The following is a 25,470-nucleotide window of genomic DNA, read 5'->3' as shown; positions in this document are numbered from 1 at the left end:
TTCAATGTTTTTAATAAAAAACATAAAAATAGGTATAGATTTTTTTTTTCATTTAACAAAAACCTGGAGTTCAATGTTTTTCACAAAATATATATTATACTCAATTTTTTTTGTGAAAACTCAAAAAACACAGTCCCTTCTGAACACTTTGAAATGAAAATAACCAAAAATTTTCACTGAAATAAATTTAAATTTTTCAATCCAACAAAACCATTTAAGATATTGAATATCTAAGGTCTGGTCTACACTAGGATATGAGTTTGGTATAATTATGTCGCTATGGGGTGTGAAAAATCCACACCCCAGAACAACGTAGTTAAGCTGACCTAACCCTTGGTGTAGTCAGTGCTAGGTCGAGAGGAGAATTCTCCCGTGGATCTAGTTACCATCTCTCAGGAAGGCTTCACCAATGGGAGCTAGCATCTTCACTAAAGTACTACAGTGGCACTGCTGCATTTTCAGTGTAGCCTAGCCCTAACAAAGACAATTAACTATCAAGTGTTCATTAGGCACAGGAGATAGATAAATTTTAGGAAAATTTTAAGATAATACAAACAAAACACTATGGTTTGACACAGTCTGAGTGAAAATCTTTTCTTCTTTTATTTGCTTAACTTTCAGTTACTTGCCTCTCGTGATGTCATAATTTTGCTAGGTCTCCAGTCACTATAAAGTTTTCTGGGTAGACAGGACTTACATTTCCAAAATAAAAAAGCAGACATCTCCCATCTCTGCTCCCCATACCCTTTGGCCAAAACCTTTTCAGGCCTTATTTATTCATCATAAAGAAATACAAGTCCAATTGTTTTTCCTTTGTAGTATCACCTTTAAAATAAGGGACAGTAGAGAGGCAGTGATGGTAGTGTAAACTCCAGCATGAACCTAGACTAGACACCAAAAGAGATTGGTGGGTTTCGATTCCTGCGCTGCAGAGCTTTGTGTTAAGCATGCATTGTATAAAACTAAAACTTTTGTGATATGATACCACTTTGAAATAGAAAATAAATTTAGCTTGGGCTGTGTTTGGCTACTACAATGAGATGTAAACACATCTGTACAAACATGCTCTTCGTTATCTGACAATAGATGGGAAATTTGTGGAATCATGCACATTCATGTTCCAACTTGATAGGGTGCTTGCTTACTTCAGTAATGAGTGTCATAGCAATGTTTATGTATAAATAGACTGAATTAATTTAAACTGAAACGTCCGTGATGGGATTTTCCTACGCCCTCCTACCCCCTGCCCCATGGTTACATGCAGTGTTTCCAATTTAGTCGTTTTCAAATCCCACCCCGCTGTAAATTTAAACAACACCTCTAATTTCAATTCCTGGGGAAAACATATCTTTTAATAATGAATTAAACATCTTTGGTTTGTAGAACAGTGTCTCTGATTCTAATTCTGAGTTAAAGACCCATCTTTGAAAAGTTTTAGTGCATAATTCTCTGAATTTTGACTTCCTACTCCAGTTCTGCACCAATGTCATGAAAACCTACCATTAATTTCTCCCTTTGTCCGCACAACTACTGTTCATGTTCTAATAGACAGTAACAAAACTTGCCTTTGATTTTTTTTTATTTAATTGAAAAGTGTTATGAATGATTATCTTTTAGAATTCTTTTCCCATCAGGAGTTTGTCTATATTTTTATTGTGTTCTTAATCCTGTTAAATATTCCCAGGCTGGCATGGCAACCCCCACGAAGAATCAGGGAGCGTGAATGTGCACATGGAGATTAGCCCAGAAGCATGCTCCTGATGGCTACTTCTGTGCTGTAGGTCTAGGCAGCCCCAAGGGACAGAGGAAGGAGAGAATGAAGGGAAGCAGAGCCAAATGTAGGGTTGGTATTTCCTTCCCCTCAGCTCCACCTGAGGGCAGGTCTACACTTAAAACACTGTGCTGTACCGCTGTAAAGCTTTAATGAAGACTCTCTAAACCAACAGGTGAGAGCTCTCCTATTGGCTTAGTTAATCCACCTCCGCAAGAGGTGGTAGCTATGTTGGCAGATGAAGCCCTCCCACCGACATAGTGCTGTCTACACCAGCATTTAGGTCCGTATAACTTTGTTGCTCAGGGGTGTAGATTATCCACACCTCTGAGCAATGTAATTATACTAAAATAATTCTGTAGTGTAGACCAGACTGAGATGAGGATAAGGAAAGCCATCAGCACTACCCTCATGATGTGTGTGTCTGTGTGTTTTGGGATATATGTGTGGATAGGGGGCAGCAGGGCATGTTTGCAAGTATAAAGGACAAAATTCTGGCATGTGCATGCGTGTATGTAATCGATGTGTGTGTGGTTGATGCATTGTATTATAGTTAGTGGATGCAAGATTGGTAGTGTAGTCTGTTGTGTAGCTGGCATCATTTATTTGTTTTTTTTTGTGTGTGTATGTATGTGCATAGAAGATATATTGTGGTTATGTGATGTGTAGGGAACTATATGAGTGTGTATGTGAAGCAGGTTATGTTTGGGAGGGGGCTGGATTTAGGTAGTTTAAACAAAGTTTGATTCAGTTGGATGGGAAGTACTAAAGAAATGCAGGAGGAGTAGGCAGGAGCAGGAATCTGGTATCTTCTGAAGGTGAAGTGGATCAAAGTTATTATAGTGTGGTGCAGTTTTTAAAAATATATAAAACCAGGAAGCATATACACTTGTTAAAAAATTAACCATGATATCATGAAATGACACCCTAACAGCTTTATTCACATTCACGGTTTTAATATATTGATTTCACCAGCTCTTCACATATTTATCTCAGTATTCATGATCTTCATCCCTATACTATTCCTTTTCTTATACGGTGAATGGAGGAGAAAAAACATAGCTTGTAGCGCACTGCAAGAATATGATGATGTCGCCATGTTGATATAAATGAAGAGGAAGAACCAAGATGTGTCATACTCCCTGTTTGCATGTTTATATTCTGGTATTACCTGAGGGATCCGGTCAGTATCAGATTTCTAGGTGCTCCACAAACATATAGGAAGCAGAGTCCTTCCCAGGAGTTTGTAATCATATGAAAAAAAATTGTCAAAAATCTGTAAAAATCTGCAAAAATTCTGAAAGCGATTTTCTTTTTAGTATATTAAGCAGTTGTTAGTAGTATCATTCATTAACAGTGTCCTTATTACTCCAAGTTAATTCAATTGAGATTCTTTTGTCAAACTAGGAACATACACCCATAAAAGACACAATAGTAAAACATATTTAAATAGTTATTGTGCCTCTAATTTTCTCCTTATCTTGTGTTGGCTTGTCCATATGTTGCTCATTATTAATCTATTGTTCAAGGCCTCTTAAGAAAATATGCTTTAGCAAAAAGATATTATACCTCTAGAAGTTTATTGACTTAACTATTATTGGTATTATATTATTATCATTATTATTTTATTGCCATTGTGTAAAAATGCAGGATGCAGGGCAGCTGCTAAACATTAAATTTAAATTATTTTTACCACATTGAAGTACCTTTAATAAAATCCAGTACAATTTGTATATTTATCTCAGGCTTTTCTTGATTTGTCCCTGCTGAATATGGATTCTACATTTCGGTTTCTCTAACATGGAAAATAGCTGAATCTTTTTAAGCTGTAGAAACATGTTCCATGTTGAGGGTTCAGTATGTGGATATATTTTTAAAAAAATCCTATTTTTGGTAATCCCTCTAATTTTAGGCCTTTCATACTTTTAAGGGAGACTGGCATATATTGTATGCAATGCAGGAAGCACTGCCAATAGTTAAGGTTGCCAGACACTTCCCCATAATATGGCCCTGTTTTCAGTTGCTTATAACTTTGCCATGCTTTAACCATCTGGGATGAAATTTTCCATGCTGCATATCTGTCTTAGGCTGAATTTTTATTTTAAAGTTTCAGTGAAAATGATTCAGCCATTTCTGAGAACAAGAGTTAGGAAAATATGCTGTTTTGCCCATGTTTAAAAAAAAATGCCACAGATACTTTGTTGGAGCAGGGCCTTAAAATTTGGCAAGGAAATCTGGTGTCAGGGATGTGCCTTTTGCTGCCCCTCTGAAAATCTTCCCAAATTTGCCTCTGAAAGAACTGTTTGCACATGCTCAGTAAGGCCTGGTGGCACTTCATAGATAAATTCTCTGAAGATTCCATCTGTATTGGGCAAGCTTCTGCCCAGGATTCTAGGGGCTCAGCAGGACTTTCCCTGCAATTGCTCCTCTGTGCTGTTGTAGTGTCGGGGACTGGAACTCAGAGCAGAGAGCCTGTGCCCACACTGTTCTTAATGCACCCCTTGCTGGGCCCAGGCAGTATGGAGGAGGAAGAAGTTGTAATCTTGCCAACTCTTTTGACTTTATTGTGAGTCTCATGACCTATAATGTTTGTCTTACAGCCCCAGCTCCAGGAATCATGTTATTGCTCTGAAACCAGAAGCCCCAAAAAATAACATGTAGTTTTTAAAAAATTCCATGATTTTAAGCCAATTTCATTAATTTTGGGGGCTAGGTGCCTGGCATGGGTTTTTAACACTTGGGGTTGGTAACACTTGAGCTGACTGGAGTGCAGAGGAGTGAGGAGTGGGGGCTGGGGAAAGGGGCTGGCAGGAACCAGAGGGTGAGGAAGAAGCAGAAGGGGGAGGGGTATATGAGTCTGTGGGGAGTTAGGAGCAGAGGGAGGGGAAGAGGAGTGCATAGTGCATAGGGGGCATGAGCCAGAGTATGGGAGGGGTAGGACTGGTTAGGAGCAGCGTGTGAGGGGAATAGGAACTGAAGTTGGGGTGGGAGTAGATAGGAGGAGAGTGGTGGGGGCAGGAGCCAGAGGGTTGGATAGGAAAAGGAGGTGTGGGAAGGATAGGTATAGAAGGCAGGATGCAAGGCATGGAGAGTAATGGATGAAGGAAGGCAAGGATGGGTAGGAGTAGATAGGAGGAGAGCAGAACAGGGGCAGCCTTGTGGGGGAATGGGCTAAAGTGTCTGTGACCACTAGAGAACACTCCCCTCCAGAACTTAGGAATTATGAGTCTCACCAGTCCTCTGCTATCAGCAAATAGCTGTAAAACACATTGGCATCCCTCTTCTAGTCCTCATCCACATAGAGGAGAATAGACTACTACTGCTACTAGTTACTCCATTAATTCGAATGGTAGAGGTCTGTGTAGTGAATCTAAAGGTCCAAACCCTGATGATGACCCAAGCTGGGGTTCAGACCGATTCCACATGATTCTGACTTTTTTATTTTAAAAACTATGTTTTAAAAAAAACTATGCTAAAAAACTGTTAAGGCTGTAAATTTTAGCATTCAAAGTTTAGGAAATGCCAGAATTAAGGTTGCCTGTGCAATCCCTTTGTGTGTACATGTGAAAAATGTGGAAATTATCTTCATTAATTTTTGTGTGTGTTTTATATAATATCTGTGGGTTTGATGGACTAGGTTGCTTGTTAATGGTTAAAATCAGTCCTAATTAGCTTTTGGGTTGCAGGAACCCAGTTAACGACTATAAACTTCTCTAACTGTTGCTGCTCACAAGGACAATACCAGGAATCCACTATTTGAAGACCCTCTTCACAATACTTTGCACTTGTCTTTCTTGAATTTCATCTAATTGATTTCAGACCAATTCTCCAGTTTATCAAGATCATTTTAAATTCTAATCCTGGTTCCAAAGTGTTTGCAATCCCTCTCAGTTTGATGTCAGCCGCAGATTTTGTACGTGTACTCTCTACTCCATCATCCAGGTTGTTAATGAAAATATTGAGTAATACTGACCCAGGCCTGAGCCCTGCAGGACCTCACTTTATATGTCCCCCCAGTTTGACAGTGCCACTGCTAACTACTCTTTCAACTAGATTTGCACCCACCTTATAAGAGAGACAAAGTGGGTGAAGGAATATCTTTTATTGGATCAGCTTCTGTTAGTGAGAGACAAGCTTTTGAGCTTATATCCTGGGACCAACACAGCTACAATAATGCTTCATACACACACCTTATAATTATTTCATCTATCTAGACCACTTCATCTAGACCATATTTCCCTAGTTTGCCTATAACAATGTCATGTCTTCTACTGTAATGGCCCAAAACACTAAAATATCACTCTTGCAGGCATTAGTGTTCTTGCCAATTGCTGCAGAATACCATGAAGGGTTTTTATAAGAGATCCAATAGGCATTTAAACAGAAATACTATAGTATATACAAAGAGATATTTTTTTCACTGTCCACTAAAATTGAGATGAATTTACTTGGGTATACATGATGCAAAACCTCCCTTTCCTTCAAACTACAACACTACACCTCACAGGGTTTTATGCTCTTTGATATTTTCAATGTTTGCAGTTGTGTTTTGGCATTTAATTTTCATTTTACAGCAGAAAAGTAGATCATTTTTCTGACATGGCTAAAAACTAATTGAATGTGACTAATCTGGAATTATTTCTTTTGTCTCTCTGATCCTTTGTCTTTGACTTTGTTACCATGTGTGTATAAAAATATATATTAGTGAACTTTAAAAGGTTCAGCTTTATGTTGTGGTTCAGATAAGCATCCAAACATTTGGATACTCATTCAAAGCTTATCCACACTTTCCTAACCTCTGCAAAGCTGGACTGAAAATGTAGGACTAGGAAAAGCTTTCCTCATGAGGTTTCCAGTGCTTCCATTACTGGAAATACCATGAGGTCAGTCTTTCTTCCAGTATTTCAAATCTTTTACATCTGGATAGACACTGGAAGGGAGAGATCCTGTGTAGAAATAGCATTATCTGAATATTGCAGTGCCACAAAAAAGTTTGGTTTTAAAAATAGGTGAACCAAACTGATTTATCCATCACTTATGAAAATTATTTAAAAATTCCAAAATTATAGTGGAATCCAGGCAATTGGCACCAGAAGCAATGGCATGTTCAATTAACCCCTTTGTTGCTTAGCTGATGGCACTTTCCTAGGTGCTTTGGTAGTGTTTTTTTAAGTGTGAGACAGTTCGGAGTCAGTGCATGGAATGTGTATGTCGTCAAGGTAGTATGTGCATCCCTGGGTCGGTGTGTGTATTCCTCGGTCATGTGTCCCTGGGATGTGTGTATGTGCTCCAGAGGCGGGGTGTGGTGTGTCACTGGCAGCAGGGAGGGAAGCACAATGCAGTGTGTGACCCTGGACCAATGTGGAATGTATCTCTGGGAGTGGTGTGTGTCTCAGGGTTGTTGTGTGCCACTGGAGCAGTGTGTCTTTCTGGGGAGGGGGTGTATGGTCTCTCTGAGGTGTTGTGTCCTCACTGTAGTGTGCCCGCCTGGAGCAGTGGGTAGTGAGTGGGTGTCTCTGGGGTGTGTGCCCCTGAAGCAGTGAGTGGAGGTCTCTGGAGCAGTGTGTCTCTCTGAGTTGTGTCCCCTCTGTATTGTATGCCCCCTGGAACAGCATGTGGCGGGAGGGGGCACGTCACTGGGGCAGCGTGTGGTGGGAAGGGGGGTGTCCCTGGTTCAGCGTGTGGTGGGAAGGGGGGTGTCCCTGGGGCAGCGTGTGGTGGGATGGGGGGTGTCCGTGGTTCAGCGTGGGGCGGGAGGGAGGCATACAATACAGGGTGGCAGGGTGTGGCCGGTGGGGGGGTGTCCCTGGGGCAGCGTGTGGCGGGAGGGAGGCATACAATACAGGGTGGCAGGGTGTGGCAGGAGGGGAGGTGTCCCTGGGGCAGCGTGTGGCGGGAAGGGGGGTGTCCCTGGGGCAGCGTGTGGCGGGAAGGGGGGTGTCCCTGGGGCAGCGTGTGGCGGGAGGGAGACATACAATACAGGGTGGCAGGGGGTGTCCCTGGGGCAGCGTGTGGCGGGAGGGGTCACCCCTAGGGCAGCGTGTGGCGGGAGAGTGTCCCTGGGGCAGCGTGTGGCGGTGGGGTGTCTCCGGGGCGGGGCGTCCCCGACAGTGTGCGCTCTGGGCAGCTGCAGGGGGTGCCCCTAGCGGCCCGTGCTCTCTCTCCCGCTGCTGTTTTGGGGCTCAGGTCACTGCTGCCGGGTGGCGCTGCGCCTCCAGCCCGGCCTCCGAGGGGAGCGCCCGCGGGCAGGGGACGGCCCGCCGGCCGCACTGTCCCGAGTCGCAGCCAGCGGCAGCAGCGGCGCAGCCACCTGAGTAATCCCGGCCCGCTGGAAGCCGGGAGGCACCACAGCTGCCCGGGGCCGGCCAGCCGGACCCCAGCGAAGGGGAGGGGTGGGCAGCGCAGGGACCCACCCTCCCACTAGCCACCCCCAGCCTCCCCCCAGCTCAGCACCCGCCCAGAGCAGCGGCAGCTGCTTGGCCAGTTCAGCCCTCGCTTTCTCCCGCCGGCTGCGAGAGGCAAAGCCCGGCCGCCGCGGCGAGCGGGAGGGACCCGGGCTGAGCAGGGGCCGCTCCCCGCTTCGCCAGCCCGCGCGGGGCTCTGTGCGTGTCTCAGGTGGGCAGCGGCTGCTGAACTTCCCGGGAAGTGCGAGCGAGTGGGAGCCAGAGACGGCGGCAGCAGTACCAGGGGATGGTGGTTGGCACCCGCCAGAGGACAGCAGCCCAGTAATGTCAACATGTAAGTTTCGTCTCCCTGCGCTTTCCACACTGGGGCGAGGAGTGTTTTTAACCTTCGGAACAGTTTGGTAAGGACGGACTCTCTCCAGCTGCTGGGGCAGCAGACCGGTTTGTCCTTGGTCAAAGAGATTCAGGCCAGACAGACCGCATTTCTTTCCCCCTTTAGCCAGTGATGAATCTCATGTTTATTCTGTGCGAAAAGGTAGGGCTAGAAGAATGGGTAAACCGTGTTGTCTGTCTGTGCACACTTGCCAACGGATCCTGCTTGGCCAATATCTGGATTTGCCAAGGGAATGTTCTGTAAGATCTAGAGAAGACCGATATATATATATATATATATATAATTATTTACAGTCAGTTTGAAAGCAGAAGTTACTCTTTACTTTCGATGCTTCCAGGGGAATATTGCAAAACCCATCCCATCCTGTGTGTGTGTGTGTGTGTGTGTGTGTGTGTGTGTGTGTGTGTGTGTGTGTGTGTGTGTGTGTGTACACACACACACACACACACACACGCGTTATCTGGAGCCAAAAGTTCAACTCTTTCAAAGTGGAGTTCAGATCTAAGAAACAGATCGGCGAGGGGTACTCTTTCTAGCCAGCAAGGTACTGTGCCAAAAATAGGAAGGAACAGAAGGGAGAAGGAGGGGTCAGGCGGAATAAAAATTTAAGTTCCACTCCTCGCTGTTCCCCACAGTCTCCTGCTGGAGAGAGATTGTTAGATTCCTGCAGCCTTTTGGAGGGAGAGAAAGGGCACCTTCACAAGGGTTCGTAGGCGCTATCTTTGATAATCTATCCGGTCCAGGGGTTAGCCTTCCCCTCTGTAATTGTATTGAATCTTGGGCAGATTCCCAGGTAGACTCTTTTCCTTTGCTGACATATACAAAGGAGCTGTTGGAATCAGTGCTTCTCCAGCACATTCACACCTGGTGATACAGAGGCTATGATTGGGACTGAATGAAAGCAATGATACAGGCGCAAAGGGTAGATTTCTTTTACAGCATAAGGTAAAGTAAGAAGAATTTATGCCTAAAGAACAAACGTTGCACTAATACAGTGCTACCGCGTTAGTAATGTGAGGCATGTTGGTAACTTGCAACTCTAGAAAATTCATTTTGGAGGGAAATCCAAGGACCAAGAAAATATCGGACACGTACAAATGACACGTTTTAAATTAAACTGTATATGCCTTACTGAAGGAAGATGAAGGTATTTTCAAGTCAGATGTTTGACTGGCTCTGAGAACGGTTGTATATGGGGAGAGTAAGCAGCACTCTACAAAACGAAAGTTTTAAATGGCATTGTCTGAAGTTAGCAATTTACAATTAAAAATTAGGTAGAATTGAAATGTACTCTTGTTAGTTTGCAGGAACTAAAACGCTAAGTAGTCTCTCACTCGTTGCATTATAACTCCATAGTGATTACATCATAAAAGACTTTTGTTTCATAACTTAAATGACATGTTTTGAAATTGATGGTATCTCTTTTTAAATTTCAAACTGTCAGCAGCATTTTTTTCTTAATAGTTTCACCCATGTCAAAGATCAAAGAAAATCCAGTCAATCTGCCTAGGGCAGAATTCACATCCCACTCTGGAGAACTCTGCCCAGGTTTTGAACAAGGTCCATGGTGTATGCAGATATGTCCAGCATGTTCTGTAGATGGAGTATTGGTGCATGAGCCAAAGGTGATTGGATTATTTAGGAGTAGTATGTATTTTACTCCAAAGTTGTGTGCTTCCAAAAATATGCCGATGTTGCTTTAGCTGGATATTGTATATACAATGTGGGATTTTTGGTAGTTAGATTTAGCAAGGCAAGCACTAAATTGGTCTTGAACCATGTCAAATTACCACCCCATTTATGGTTTAGATAAATTGCATTACGATTTTGCTCTTCCAGAATGAATTGTGAATACACCCATTGTCTCCTGCACCATAGGAAATAGAAGTACAGTAGCTATGGGTTGCATGAAGTTGGTAGCTGGAGTGCTCAACTGGTTATGTCACAGCAGTATCTAAAATTGTCTTTTCACTGAAAAATTTGGTAATGCTTTTGTTAGCCATTGTAGACTGCATTTATTATTCTGCAGAGCATTTACATCTGCAGAGGGATAACTGAGAGTTATCTTTTTATACATGTTTTTAAAAACTATAGTGAGATTACATCCAACTATAATGGGATTAATGATAGTTACCAACTACAGTATATTGAGCTGCTTTAGCTACATGGATTTCTCTGAGGTCACATGCAGGTACTAGGTGAAGATTGAATCAGACTCACTGTTGTGAAGTTTGCCTAAATTTTAAAGAGAGAGAGAGAAAGACATCACCTTGAGCCATGTTCACAGTTGTAGTGATCTGGTTGTTAGAGGCAGAAATAATCTGCAGTTTTACTCCTCTGTAACAGACTTGTCATTCTTGTTATAGTTTACAGTATTTACTTAATCCTTTGGAGGGTTTTATTTCACTACTATCCTAATATTCTTGTCTCTCCATTAGTTACGAATAGGGCCCTACCAAATTCACAGCCATGAAAAATGCATCGTGGACTGTGAAATCTGGTCTCCCCCCATGAAATCTGGTCTTTTATGTGTTTTTACCCAATACTATGCAGATTTCGTGGGGAAAACAAGCATTTCTTAAATTGGGGGTCCTGACCCAAAAGGGAGTTGCAGAGGAGTCGCACGGTTATTTTAGAGGGGTTGCAGTATTGCCACCCTTATTTCTGCACAGCCTTCAGAGCTGGGAAGCTGAATAGCAGTGGCTGTTGGCTGGGTGCCCAGCTCTGAAGGCAGTGCCTCACCAGCAGCAGCAATGCAGAAGTAAGGGTGGCAATACCCAGGGCCGGCTTTAGGCCGATTCCCATGAATTGGGCCCCGCAGTGTCCGGAAGAGGGGCCCTTCAAGGTAAGGCCCCAGAAGACAACTGCTGCCGAGGAAGGAGCCTCCGCCGAAGTGCCGCCGGAAACAGCGGCAACCAATTGAGCTGCCGCCAAATTGCTGCCGCTATCTTCAGCGGCAGCTCAATCACTGCTGCTGTCTTCAGTGGCATTTCGGCGGCAGCTCTTTCAAATCAGGCCCCGCATGTCCTAAAGCCGTCCCTGGCAATACCATACCATGACATCCTTACTTCTGCACTGCTTCTGGTGGCATCTCTGCCTTCAGAGCTAGGCTTGTGGCCAAGTGGCAGCTGCTGGCCATTATCATAAGGACAAATCAGAGGGTATTGCTGATGGTGGTGATTATTTGCCTGGTACCACAAGCACAATATTGTTAGCGTAAATGAACTTGTGCAAAATTGTGTCAGGTAAGTCATTAATGCAGATTTTGAACAGTAAGGGAGCCAGCATAGATCCCTGAGGTAGACAATCATTGAGGGTGTGTGCTTTGATGATCTGCCCATTCAAAAGGACACTGTACCTTTGGTTGTTCAACACTGAGTCGCATAATGCTATGGCATTTGATGACCCTTGATGCCTTGAGCAATAGCCCATATCGCTACACCTGAGGTGGGGTGGAGGAAAGGGAAGGGGCAGGAGCTAGCTTCCTGAAATGGGGGAGGGGGAGTTCATGTACCGTCCATGACTAGCACAATAGGGTTCTGGCTTCTAAGCACTACAACAGTTCAAACCCCACCACCCCAAAGTTGTTGTTGTTGTTATTATTTAAGTCTTATAGGATCAGTTTAGTTTGGTCAGTTTTGAGAGAATCAGAACAACACAAGACTTTTTAGAAGTAGGTAGTCACCAGAGACAATGTAGTCCAGTGGATTTAGCACAGAACTAGGCACTAGAAACTCTTGAGTTGTACTCCTTTTGCTGGATGGTCTTGAGCAAGTTACAATGTCTGTTTCTCAACTTTTCCATCTATAATATGTAGATATGTAGCTCACAAAGTGTTAATGTGTATACAGTACTTTGAAGATGGAGACAAAACCAGGTTTCTTTCAAGTCCAGCAGAATTGTTCTGATTGTTTGACAGACTGGTAATGCTACCTCTGCTCAGAAATTCAGTCTGATGGCTCTGTGAATTCTACTGGTATTAGTGAAAGTCCTGTGCATCATGCTAAAACTTTACTCTGTCAGTGGCTGACATTAAATATGCAACACTTCGTTCTTGTAGAAACAGCAGTATCTTCCTGCATTTGAAATAGAAGATTTCCTGTTACAGTCACCACCCCAATTGGCAAATGTTGAGATTTTAATTGCATCACTGTATATAATTTGTTTTGTTGTCTCAACAGGGTAGATTCTCATCAACAGCAACTTTCTAGGGGAATATTTAGGGTATCTGTATATGTATGAAAATTATTTTTTGCATACTGTACAGCTCCCAAGTCTTGGCATTCTGTTGTCTGAGATGCTAACAAGAATTTATGGACCACTGAGTTGGAGGACAGTATTTCTATTGTCTAGTAATATGCTTATTCTGCTGTATCTGGCTTCATCAAAGAGATTCTTGTATTTCAGAGCCCTGAATGTTCTGTGCTTGTCTTTAAAACTTTTAAAGTTTAATTTTACCATATCTCAGAAAAATAAATCAGCTTCAAGTTAATAATTTAACAAAACTTTCAATAAAGAATTGGACCTTTTTGTAGTCAGATACTTATATTAGAGAACAGCAGTTAGGTTTTCCTACAATCCATTCGCAACAGTTGATCTCATGAAATGTTATTTACCTAGGTCTGTAGCATATATGGTTCAGGGGACTGATTTGAAGAACTATTACTTTTAAACTTGCAACATTAGTTGTTTCATCAGTTGATTATTTTAGGATGCTTACTCATCTAGGCTTGTTGGTGTTTACATTTTTTTCTTTCAAAAGCTAGAAGAGCCATTAGTGGACAAGATTTTAAATTTACCCCTGGTTTCCACTATCCGTTTTAAAGCAATATATATGGAGTGGGGAAAGAGAAAAGATTTCCATATGTTTAAAAAAATCAGGTTTTTATGATATGTGGTTTAACTGCCTGGTGTTTTTTTTTCTCACTAACCTCCCTCACATTCACAGCCTGACAAATGGCATTAAAGTTCATCCAAATGTCTTTTGGGTCAATTTATTTAATATTTCACTACCCTGACAGACATTTGTGTGTGATGATGTTTTTTCGTTACTGTTAGTTCGGTGTTCTTGCCAGTCCATCCTGTTTCCTTCCTCATTCTGTCCCCTCAATATAACCCAACAATTTCTTACTGGAAAAAGGCCAGTTATAGGCTGTCAGTACAAAATAGGATGGGAATGGTGTTGGTCAATATAATATGTGAGCTGTGTTTCACTATTTCTTCTTTGCTGTTGCTTGTTGCTGAGTTTTTGCATAAAAAGAGAAAGCAATACAATAGGTTACAATTAAGTTTGGATCCATAGTAAAGGTTGGGACTAAGTTCCATTATAAGCCTTATTTCTTGCTTGTCCAGCTTCCACACACCATAATTTTAGCTAGGACCATTTTGATTTGGCCTAAAAATTGTCATATATGCTTTAAAGGCAAAGGAATGCAAATAGAATTGGCCAAACTATTTTTGTATTTATTGTTTTAAATATCAAAAATCTAATTTATTTCAGTGAGAATAGGATTGGGCCTCTGGACACTGACAGTCAGAAAATACTACCTCTTTAAGTTAAGGTTCCTATTTACTGTACAATATGTAAACTAAGGAATGTTACAGCTATAAAAACCTTAAGACTGAAAAGTGTAGGAAAGAACAGTTATGGGAAGAAAGGGTAAATATTCAAATGCACTCTTCATATTGTCTATAATACATGTCAGTGCATTGCAAATTCCAAAAAGAACCTTAATTCTACCCATATTCCTGCCCAGTCTCAACATACAGACCATATCCCCTTTACGTCATCCACCCTACATGTTTTGAATATGGGTTACAAACTGTCATAAACAACCACTCACCCACCATGCATGGCCCACAGACCCAACCACAGTCCATCTTCTGGTTTGCCTGTCTGTTATCAGACATATGAACACCTTGTCTTTTACCTGCCATAAAAAGACCAGAGACAACACTCTTTTAAAGCAAGATTCTAAGGAACTCCATATTTTTAAACTGCTGGTGTAATAATAGCAATATCTTAATTATTACTGAAAAAATCAAGTTTTGGCTTGTTTAAAGGTTTCCTAAACTGTTGCTTTCTTGCTTCACAGGATGTCACCTGTGAATGATATGTGGTGCTATCACTGGAAACGGAAGCTGCAGCACTTTCTGTATTTATTGACTATTTACATGATATGTGCGCAGGATTTGGGTAAGTGAGCAAACTATCATCTCTTTCCAATAAAAAAATCATGGGCCCAATTTTGATGAATAAGAGCTAGTCTTATGTATGGCTGTATTATGTATTTCTGTTACATTCACAATTTAATATTTTGATTACGTTGTAATTTGATAGTTTGATTTATGTTTTATGCTATTGCCAACGTTCAATTTAGCTGTTTTTGAAATAGTATTTCACTCATCCATCACTGCCATTTCTTTTTCTTCAGCTAATTGTGAACCTTGACTTTGAGTTATTTGCTTGACCCTTTCTTCTGATTTTTCTTTGTAAGTTCTTGCATCTCTTCTGATTTTCTCATTCATTTCCTCTATTGACAGAATAAGGTGTGATACTTAAATATTTTTCCAAATTTGGGTATGTGGGCATGTGTGTGCGTAATGTAGTGACTCTTCACATCACAAATAAGTTGACCTTAAAAACTGTAAATGAAGTATGATGATGATTAATCTAAAATTGCTTCAAAAATCCATATGAACATAGAACAATCATATACTGGACAGGACATTTAATTAAAATCTCAGCCTTTGTCAGTCTGTAGAAATTGGTGAGTGCAGAATTTTGTAATATCTTGAAATTATTGTCTGTAAACTGAAGACCTATAGATTTGATTTACCAAATGCAGAAAGTATTTTAGGAGTTTCAGCAGTTTACTGCACAGTTCTTGAGCATAAGAAAACCTTGTAGCAGATTGTGGCATGCTAATTCCATATCAAATAGGAAATTTTCCAGTTATTAACTTCCCAATGGAAAGACCATACTAAATCTGAAAAACAGGGTGAAATATATAGCGATGTTCTGTTGTTTTTTTAAACAAACAAGTAAAGAGCTTTGAAATTTCATCAGAGGTTATGTATTTGTTAAACTGTCCAAGCTGCATATTCATAGTTCCAACTGCACAACAGTTTAAGTGATGTACTTTTTAAACCTAGATAAAATATTATAGACACAAGTCTACATTTGGGGCCAGACTGTCTGCTGTAGCTGAGGAGGCTCAGCACAGCTGGGGTGTGCAAAGCTCCTATTTGAATCCCCTTGATCTTGATCTCTCCAGCTGCCAGTCTGGTCCTTAGTGTAAAATAAACCAACTGGGGGACTGATCTAATTTTCATCAACTGTTTAGTGGGCCCTGTGTCTGGCAATTGTGGAATGCTGGGGCACAAGGATGCCTCAGCCAGTCTCCCTAAGCTGGTCACTGGAAGGATCCAGAGCCACTACAGTACAACGGCTCTGTACCATTGCAGGATCCCTCATTTGCAGGGGCATATATGCCAGCAGCTGGCTGGCTACACCAACTTTAAGGTTGCTTAATGCCAGTGGAGTGGTACAAAGAAGCCAAAATGCACTTGATAATCAGAGACAAGGTGGGTGAGATAATATTGTTTATGGGACCAACTTCTGTTGGTGAGAGAGACAAGCTTTCGAGCTTACACAGAGCTCTTCTTGAGGTTACCATCAGAAATTGGCCCAATAAAAGATATTACCTCACCCACCTTGTCTCTCTCATATCCTGGGACCAATACTGCATACTTGTTAATCGGGCATTTTGTTTTGAATTCACTGATTTGATACTTGTCAATTTTTATGTTTCTGTTTTGTTTTGTTTCTCCTGTGACTTTTGGCTAAAGAGAAAACTTGTGTTTTTTATGTGTTAATCCCTTTATTGCTATTCAAATATGAATGTGTATAGGCAGGAGTTTTCTGTTGTACATTATTTTTCAATTAATGGAACATCAATCATCAGACACTTTAGATAGGATAGCTAGGAATAAACAATTTCAATAGACAGATATGTTTGCTGTTCAGCAATGAAGCAGGTCGCAAGCAAAATTTGTTAACACTCTATTGAAATGAAAATGAGACATTTATATCTCCTGTGATGTGATTTCAGTGGACCTGTCTGCAGACCTTTGGGTTTTCATTGTTAATGCTGTCCTTGCAACTCACGGGTGTGTGTTTCTTCTTTGTTAGGCTATAACTAGAGATGCCATATACTAACCTTCCCCTCCATTTCTTTGTACTTTTTAATAGAAGTTTTGCTATTTGAGGTGTACTAAGCAGATGACAGCAGCCCTTTTAATGCATTACAGATTCTTTGCCATGTTTTTTCCTTTTTACTAAAGATGTATGTCAGTTTGGCTTTGGACACACGTGGTATCCAGAATGTTAATGTTAACTTAAATAATACTGAAGTTAATGCAATAGAATAAATACCATAAAATCTGACATTCAGGCAGCTTCACTAGTGATCCGTGATCTCAGAAAGCTATTGATTTTTTTTGCACTTTGACTAGCGGAGGTTAGATATGTGGAAGGATGATGATAATCAGATGCCTTTCTCATGGATTAACTATAGGGCTGGTAGTCAAGGCAAAAAAAGTCAGTCATGCCTTTGTCGGGGCACAAATGCAAAAGTAATAATTTTACAGTGAGAGCTTTGCTTGCGTAAGGATGCAGGATCAGGCCTGTTTTCAGGAAGAAAACTCAAGGGAGGAATAAACCTATAATAGTAGCAGAAAACCTATAATAGTAGCAGGATTGTCTCTAAATAGAATGTTTGTTCAGAGTTTTCTGTGATGTGTCAGCAGCTATTTAAGGTGAATAGTTCCTTTTTTATGAATTGGCTAGTTAAATGCAAACATACTGAAAGACAGGTGCAATAGCTCAGTGAATTACCCTAATATAGACCTGCTCAAAAGCACATTGAAGTCAGTGGAAACACTCCCAAGGATTCATAGATTTTAAGGCCAGAAGGGACCTCTGATCATGTAGTCTGACCTTCAGTCTAACATAGGCCATGAGGATTTTCCTGAATTAATTCCTGTTTGAATTAAAGTGGGCCTTTTGCAAAAACTTGCAATCTTGATATACAATGTGCTTTGGATCAGGTCCTAGAAGATCATGGGACAAATCCTCAGCTGCTGTAAATTGTCATAGATCATTGACTTTTAATGGAGCTATGGCAATTTACATCCGCTGAGGATCTGTATTGACCAGCAGGGTGAGAAATAGTGTATCTTTTCCCAGTGTAAGGCTGCCAGCTGGAGATATACAAATAGCTCAAAATTTCTTCTGTAATTTGAGCAACTGGACCATTGGTTAACATACTGTGCTCTTAAAAATCAGTATAAAAAACAAACCAAAACAAAAACCACCTCATTCAAAGTTTAGGAAGTGCACTTTCCACGTCTTTTAAAGTGTAATAATGCACATGGAATGTCATCCCCAATAGCCTGAACTCTGTTCTGTTCTACCCTATGCACCTGTTGCATCTTGGACATAAGAGAGTGATGTTATGAGGAGTGTGGCCTAGTTATAGGGCACTGGCTGGGGACTCAGAAGACCTGGTTTATATTCCTGGCTCTGCCACTAGACTGCTGGTTGGCTGTGGGGAAGTCACATCCCCACTCTGTGCCTTACTTTCCACATCTGCAAAAATGAGACTAATGATCATTAGCTCCCTTATAAAGTGCTTTGAGATCTACTGATAAAAAACACTATGAAAGAGCTGGGTGTTGTGGTGATGATGATGATGATGATAATAGAGTTTTTAATAAGGATGACGTAAATCCATCCCATTTATGTAGCTGAGAGTCTCTGGATTCCCTGGCTTTGTTTTTGTACAATATGTCAACAATATGTAAGTTGGTCCCCTGAACGTTGGCATAAAATCGATCTGAATTTTGATTCAGCATTTAGAAAATTGGGAGATCCAGATACATTATATCTCACAATATGACAATGTTTTTGCCATGGAAACCCTACATGCATTTGGGATATTGTACTGAATGGTTGGCTTAAATAAGGACATTTTTAGTGAAGAGATGTAAAAGTCTGTCTTTTTACAGTAACCTCATATCATCTTAAATAAGGCAGAAATAGTTTGATCTAGAGAAGTAAAAACATTGGGGTTTAATTGCCTCAAAATATATAATTAACCTTTCAACAACAGTTCTGTTAGATCACTTCTCAGTTGTTGTAGTTGTGGATGCATAAGAAGATGTCTGGTCTTTAGAATAGGATTGTTTCCTGATTTTGGTTGCTCTATGGATTGTAATACAGGATCAGAAACAAGGTTGTTTAGGTGACCTTAAATGTATGTTTCAAGCTCCATATTTGCTTTCCAATTTCTTTTTTTAAAAGTATAATCTCTTCATTGAATTTCCAGCTTTTCTAATGTCTGTGCCTTTTGAGGGACTTGCAACATTCTCTTAAGAATTTTTATCCCTTTAAGTAAATGCTATAAATCTACACTCTTAACTACAGCTTAATCAATTTTAATGTATTCAGGATGTGGAAAAGATATTTTAAAAATAAACATACATAGAAGGAAACTATAGTTTACGTTAGTTCCATATTATATCCCCTTCTAGTGCTATTATGGAACCACTCTGTTGCAGCTGATATCACCCAACCTGTGGCAGAACCTGATCTGAAGATGTCAGTAGCCATCTTTTGACTTTAGACTTTCAGTTGACTTCAGTGGGTTTTCAGTTAGGTCCATAGAACTAGATGTAGGGAGAAGAGTAACTGTGTGACATGTGATATCACAGGTAGTGGTATTCATTGGAGTGTAGGGAACCATGTTAGTCTTTCCAGTGGCTATTTAAAAATAGTTATTATTTGAACATAAGAACATAAGAATGGCCCTACCGGGTCAGACCATCTAGCCCAGTATCCTGTCTTCCAACGGTGGCCAATGCCAGCTGCCCCCAGAGGAAATTAACAGAACAGGTAATCATCAAGTGATCCATCCCCTGTCACCCAGTCCCAGCTTATGGCAAACTGAGGCTAGAGACACCATTCCTGCCCATCCTGGCTAAGAGCCATTGATGGACCTATCTTCCATGAATTTATCTAGTTCTTTTTGAACGTTATGGTCTTGGCCTTCACAACATCCTCTGGCAAGGAGTTCCACAGATTGACTGTGTATTTTGTGAAGAAATACTTCATTTTATTTGTTTTAAACCTGCTGCCTATTAATTTCATTTGGTGACCCCTAGTTCTTGTGTTATCAGAAATAGTAAACAACACTTCCTTATCTACTTTCTCTACACCGGTCATGATTTTATAGACCTCAATCATATCTCCCCTTAGCCATCTCTTTTCCAAACTGAAAAGTCCCAGTTTTATTAATCTCTCCCCATACGGAAGCCGTTCCATAGCCCTAATAATTTTTGTTGCCCTTTTCTGAACCTTTTCCAATTCCAATATATCTTTTTTGAGATGGGGTGACCACATTTGCACACAGTATTCAACATGTGGGTGTACCCCGGATTTATATAGAGGCAACATGATATTTTCTGTCCCATTATCTATCCCTTTCTTAATTATTCCCATCATTCTATCTGCTTTTTTGACTGCCACTGCACATTGAGTGGATGTTTTCAGAGAACTATCCACAATGACTCCAAGATCTCTTTCTTAAGTGGTAACAGCTAATTAGACCCCATCATTTTATATGTATAGTTGGGATTATGTTTTCCAATGTGCATTACTTTGCATTTATCAACATTGAATTTCATCTGCCATTTTGTTGCCCAGTCACCCAGTTTTGAGAGATCCTTTTGTAGCTCTTTGCAGTCTGCCTGGGTCTTAACTATCTTTAGTAATTTTGTATCATCTGCAAATTTTGCTACCTCACTGTTTACCCCTTTTTCCAGATCATTTTTGATTATGTTGAATAGGTCTGATCCCAGAACAGACCCCTGGGGGACACCACTATTTACTTCTCCATTCTGAAAACTGACTATTTATACCTATCCTTTGTTTCCTATCTTTTAACCAGTTACCAATCCATGAGAGCACCCTTTCTCTTATTCCGTGGCAGCTTACTTTGCATAAGAGCCTTTGGTGAGGGACAGTGTCAAAGGCTTTCTGAAAATCTAAGTACACTATATCCACTGGATCCCCTTGGTCCACATGTTTGTGACTGCCACTGCACATTGAGTTCTCTGCACTCAAAGAATTCTAGTAGATTCGTGAGGCATGATTTCCCTTTGGTTTGTTTGTATTCTTTAAGGGAAAGGGCTAGAGAAGAGAGGATGTCCGGAAGGTCTTCGCTTCCCCATAACTTGAATAGAAATCAGTGAGGGGTCTGGATATACACAAACTGGGAGTCAGGTCAGGGGATTGGAGGGGTTATCCACATGTAAAAGAGCCAGGTACTAGTTTGGGATGTTACCCTATCCCCATGTAAGGAATACAGGAGCCAAGTCTGGGGTGTTTGTGGAAGGTGGTGATTGCAGCTAAAGGTGGGATTACGGTGCCCACTTATGTAAGGGTGTGAAGCAGGTCTGGAGCTGAATGTCTCCTTCCCTCCCCCCATGAACAGAAGCCTGGTGAGAGCAAGTTTGGAGGAGAGGCAACAAGGCAGAAAGCATGCTAAAATAAGGTTAGTGTGGATTAGCAGGGAAAGCTAGTACTGTGCATCTACTGTTAAAATTGATTCAGCTTTATCTTTAATGTGCCTTTCTTGCCTACACAACTCAGGAAGAGTGTATTTGCAACTGTTCTGAATCAGCCTACCCTAAACAAGGGCCAAAGATCTTATCTCCAAGTGAGTGCTGAAATAACTAAAAGCAGAGTTGCTTATCTTTCTCCCTCCTACCATGTGTGCAGTAAGGATTGAAGTGCCAAGATACTATCCAAAACAGTCAGTGTAATTCTACATATACAGCTGAGAGGCAGGGAATGATTTGATAACTTAATTACTAACACTTTGCAAAAATTCTCTCCTGGCGTCACTGGGGTGGGGATAAGTGTGTAGACGCTGTGTGTAAGTGGAAGTGACATTTCTGACTCATACACACAATGAGTACTTAGAAAGTTGGGAAACCTAAAGAAGTTTCAGTTAAAAGGTATCTGCTTTCCCGCTGGCTAGAGGAAGGATATCTAATTTCTCAACTCTCTCTCGAAAGATACCTTTTAACTGAAACTTCTTTAGGTTTCCTAACTTTCTAAGTACTCGTGTGTTTGAGTCAGAAACGTCACTCCACTTACACACAGCATCTACCCAATATAATAGATGTGCATGTGTACATGGATGTTGAGAGGTTAAGTATCATAATACCGAGATTCTCTCTAGTAGTCCTGTAACACTTTTATTTATACCCTTTCCATGTTAATCTCCCTTCACATTTTAATGTAGTCCAAAGCAATATCAAAATAAGCACTTTATGCTGTATTTGTTTAATGTCCAGATTTATGCTCTAATGGGGTATGCATTGAGACCATTTATGGATTTACATCTTTTGTTGAAATCTGAGTTGCCTCTTTTATACACCCCTGCCTTGACCAGCTAATTAATGTGAAAATAAGTGTCAGCTGAGATGATTAGTTCAGGAAGCAGCCTCTTGTTATCTTCATTTATTTTATTTTTAACAATACATTTTTGATTGAACTGATTGTTATCTCCCTTGAAGTGTTTTGAACTTATTCTATTAAACATGAAAATATTACCTAAAAAGCTTGCTGGGTTCCCCTTCCCCCCCGATGTGGAACTGTAGCCAGAAAGTAGAATGCAGCCAAACACCACTGAAAATTCTGAGCTGAAGAGGAATTGTCAACACCTGGTCTATGCTTTCTGCTAATTTTTTTTGTTCCACAGTAGTTACAAAAATAGACTTTATATAAATAAACCAAAGGATGAAAGCATCAGTCAGGAAGGGTAGTAATAATTTTAAAGCACCTGTTGAAGAGTGTACCTTGAATAAAGATCATCTGCTTATCCCATCAAATACAGTTTGTGGAAACTGTAAATTACATATGATATTGTGTTTGCTCTGAGTAGCAGAGCCAAGAATAGAGCTCAAGTCTCCTGACTCACAGTCCAGTCCAATAGGCCACATTGCCTCTCATAAATGTTATGTTGTAAAAAGGTTCTCAAGTTGCTATAGTCTTCATCTGTTCCCTTAGCAGGATGAATGGCTTTCATTTCAGTATCTTTTATTCATCAATCTTTTAGAATTCTACTTTCCTCTACTATGAATTATTGACATCAGAAATATTGGATCATAAAGCAGAAATTTTAGTTGAGAATAGGACAATCCCTCAAGTAAGAACTGATACGTACATAAATCTAGCAAGTTTGCCAAATTCGTATTCATACAAATATCTTAAAATAAAATGAGTAATGGATGGATAATTAAAATAGCTGATTTCATGTGCCTGCCACTGTTTTATTAACTTTGGTACCACTAAAGAGTCAATATTTGTCAATAAATGCCAGGCCTCAATCTTGCAGGCACTTACTCACATGCCTTACATTATTCACATGAGTAGTTCCACAGGATGTTGAATCTGGTTACATAATGGGATTGCTGAGGTGATTAAAGATACACATGTGCATGTTCACTGGCTCAGGGCCTCATAGATCACTGTCTGGTAACTGTGGGTAAATGCTGGATTTATAATGTCAGCATTTGATCAGCTACCACATTGAGATAGCTGAGAGAGCACAGATTTGCCTTTATACGAACTACATGGACTTTGCTAAAAATAAAAGGCTTTTATTTTACAAAAAATTGAAACAAGCAGAGTGAAAGAATTTTAGTCACTGCTGAAAAGATAGAAAATACATCATATTACTCATTCAGATTTTAAGATTTTGTATAAATACACCTGCATAAATAAAAAGTCACACTTGCTAGTCCTCTGACTGCTGCGCCATCAGTATTTCCTCCATTCCTCACATCTGAAAGAAAAAATAAAGTTGGCTAAGCATGGGATGTAAAATTTTTCCACACGGTTAACTAGAAATGCAGCACAAAAATAAATTTCAAGGGAAAATGATATGCCTTTAACATGACATGGTGAACAATAGCCCCAACCTCCCATCACTACTACTTGTGAACCACCCCATTGCCCCAAGATCAGCTACAAAAGAAGCATCAATGGGGAGGGAGCAGGGGGAAGTGGCTAGTGGCTACCCCCCACCTTAAGCATTCGGACTTTGTAGGTTCTTGCCATGAGAATCCAAGTCTCCTAAGGGAACAAAAAATGGTATCTATCAATGACAACCCAGTAAAATGTATAATGATAGTAGGTCAAAATCAGATCATGTCCACAATAATATTTAAGCAATAGGGTTCAAGTCATACTGGAACTCTACAAAATACCTTTCCAACACTTTTTTTTTTGTGTGGAGACAGAACGGTGTTCCAGTACTTATGGTACTACTACTAGAAGTGTGTTACAACTCAAGTACTGCTAAGCAAGCGAGACTCTTCACAGACCTCAGTCAAGGCTGGTGTCCCTTGCTGAGCCACACCCTGCATCATGCCATTACAGAGTGGGAGTCTCCACTGTGTCTTTGCTCTTTTATATCATAAGGCACATTCTGAAGAGTATACTTGCACCTGCTGTTGGCACAAACTATGCACCACAATTTGTAGTCAGTGTCTGATAAAACTTAAGGACAGAAATTGAGCCTCCAACTAATCAAACTACTCTCTCTCTCTCTCTCTCTCTCAAAAAAAAAATAATAATAATACCAATTATGAATTTGTGACAACTTTAGTAATAGACAAGATCATTTGTAGCAAAGGAGTTAATCGGACAGAATTTGCCCTTTCTTGTAGTATTTTTCCCTGTCTTTCATTTTGGATTTTGTCCCACTGTCTTTCATATTTGGACCTTCGCAGTTTGAGCAGTACATTCATAATTGCTTTGTTATTAGGAAACAATTTTCTTTTACTTGTTGCTAATTATTCTCAAGGTTTCCCCCTGTATGGTCTTCCTGTCATCATTTTCTATTCCGTAAGCTTCCTGTTTTGTAAGTTCTATATAGCTCCAGTAGCTTCCCAGTTTTGAGTTGGATTGTTGACTGCATGGCACTTGAAACTGTAGGGCATAATTTTTTTCTTTTAAAAAGAAAGGCATTTGAGGCAATAGAACCCCTCACAGTTGTAACTCAGTTGTTTGTTTAATATTCTGAAGCTATTGGAATTATATTTTATAGTTAACATTTTAAATGTTTACTATTTCATGGGTACTATACATTTATTTTGTTTACTAATGAGCATATTCTGTACAGTTAAAAATTTACTTCATATGTTTGTGTATCATTTTGCATGATTTTTTTCAGTCCCATCAAAATTTAGGTTTCAGTTCTGAAAGTACTTATTCTGGGCATTCAGGTGTAATCCCATTGTCTTCAGAGGGCCAACTCATGGAAGTGAGTGCTACACCCAGTGGTAAATATGTGCACGATTGGGCCCTTATCTAGCAAGAAAAACAGAAATGTGGAAAGAGCTTAATACAACTGGCCTGATTATTTAAAGGGTGCAATATGATCATAGTTTTTTCCAAGTTCCAGCTTTTTTCCATTATGAATACAGTTCAAGATGAGTGTCAGGATACTGCAATTCCCCATCTTAAACAGAGTTTGTTTTGTTCAGATACATGCTCTGACTGCTCACTGTTCTCCTAATTAATGGTGCAGTGACAAACCCATTCTATAAAGCTGAGGTCATCTTTTATCAGAACTCAGTTATGAGGTGGAGAAAAAGACTTCATGGCTGAAGTTATCACAGAGGCATTTGTGGTAAGAGACACAGTCCTGAATGTGTGGTTTTTAGGTGGAGGAGGTGGGATGGAGAAGTGAGGTTATGGCTACTCTAGGGAGCTTTCCTGTCAACTTAATTAATCCACCCCCAACGAGCAATGGCAACTATGT

General features: G+C 40.5%; 1 protein-coding gene across 7 annotated transcripts in view; it reads left to right on the top strand.

The window, feature by feature from the left end:
* Positions 1 to 8,311: 8,311 nt before the first annotated feature.
* ADGRG6 (adhesion G protein-coupled receptor G6) overlaps positions 8,312 to 25,470 on the top strand; it is a 159,549-nt gene continuing 142,390 nt past the window's right edge. For 5 of the 7 annotated variants that reach the window (XM_039531359.1, XM_039531353.1, XM_039531358.1 and 2 more), the window contains exons 1-2: positions 10,087 to 10,194; positions 14,665 to 14,765. In XM_039531359.1, coding sequence (XP_039387293.1) covers positions 10,169 to 10,194; positions 14,665 to 14,765 — 127 coding nt within the window. In that variant the 5' untranslated portion in view covers positions 10,087 to 10,168. Of the gene's footprint in view, positions 8,510 to 9,226; positions 9,275 to 10,086; positions 10,195 to 14,664; positions 14,766 to 25,470 lie in introns of those variants that run through there. The other 2 variants (XM_039531355.1, XM_039531356.1) reach the window with 2 other exon arrangements.

The sequence above is a fragment of the Mauremys reevesii genome, linkage group 3, assembly GCF_016161935.1.
Source record: "Mauremys reevesii isolate NIE-2019 linkage group 3, ASM1616193v1, whole genome shotgun sequence".
Classification (NCBI taxonomy): Eukaryota; Metazoa; Chordata; order Testudines; family Geoemydidae; genus Mauremys; species Mauremys reevesii.
The sequence above is the reverse complement of the archived record's forward strand: the minus strand, read 5'-3'. Positions and strand labels throughout refer to the sequence as shown.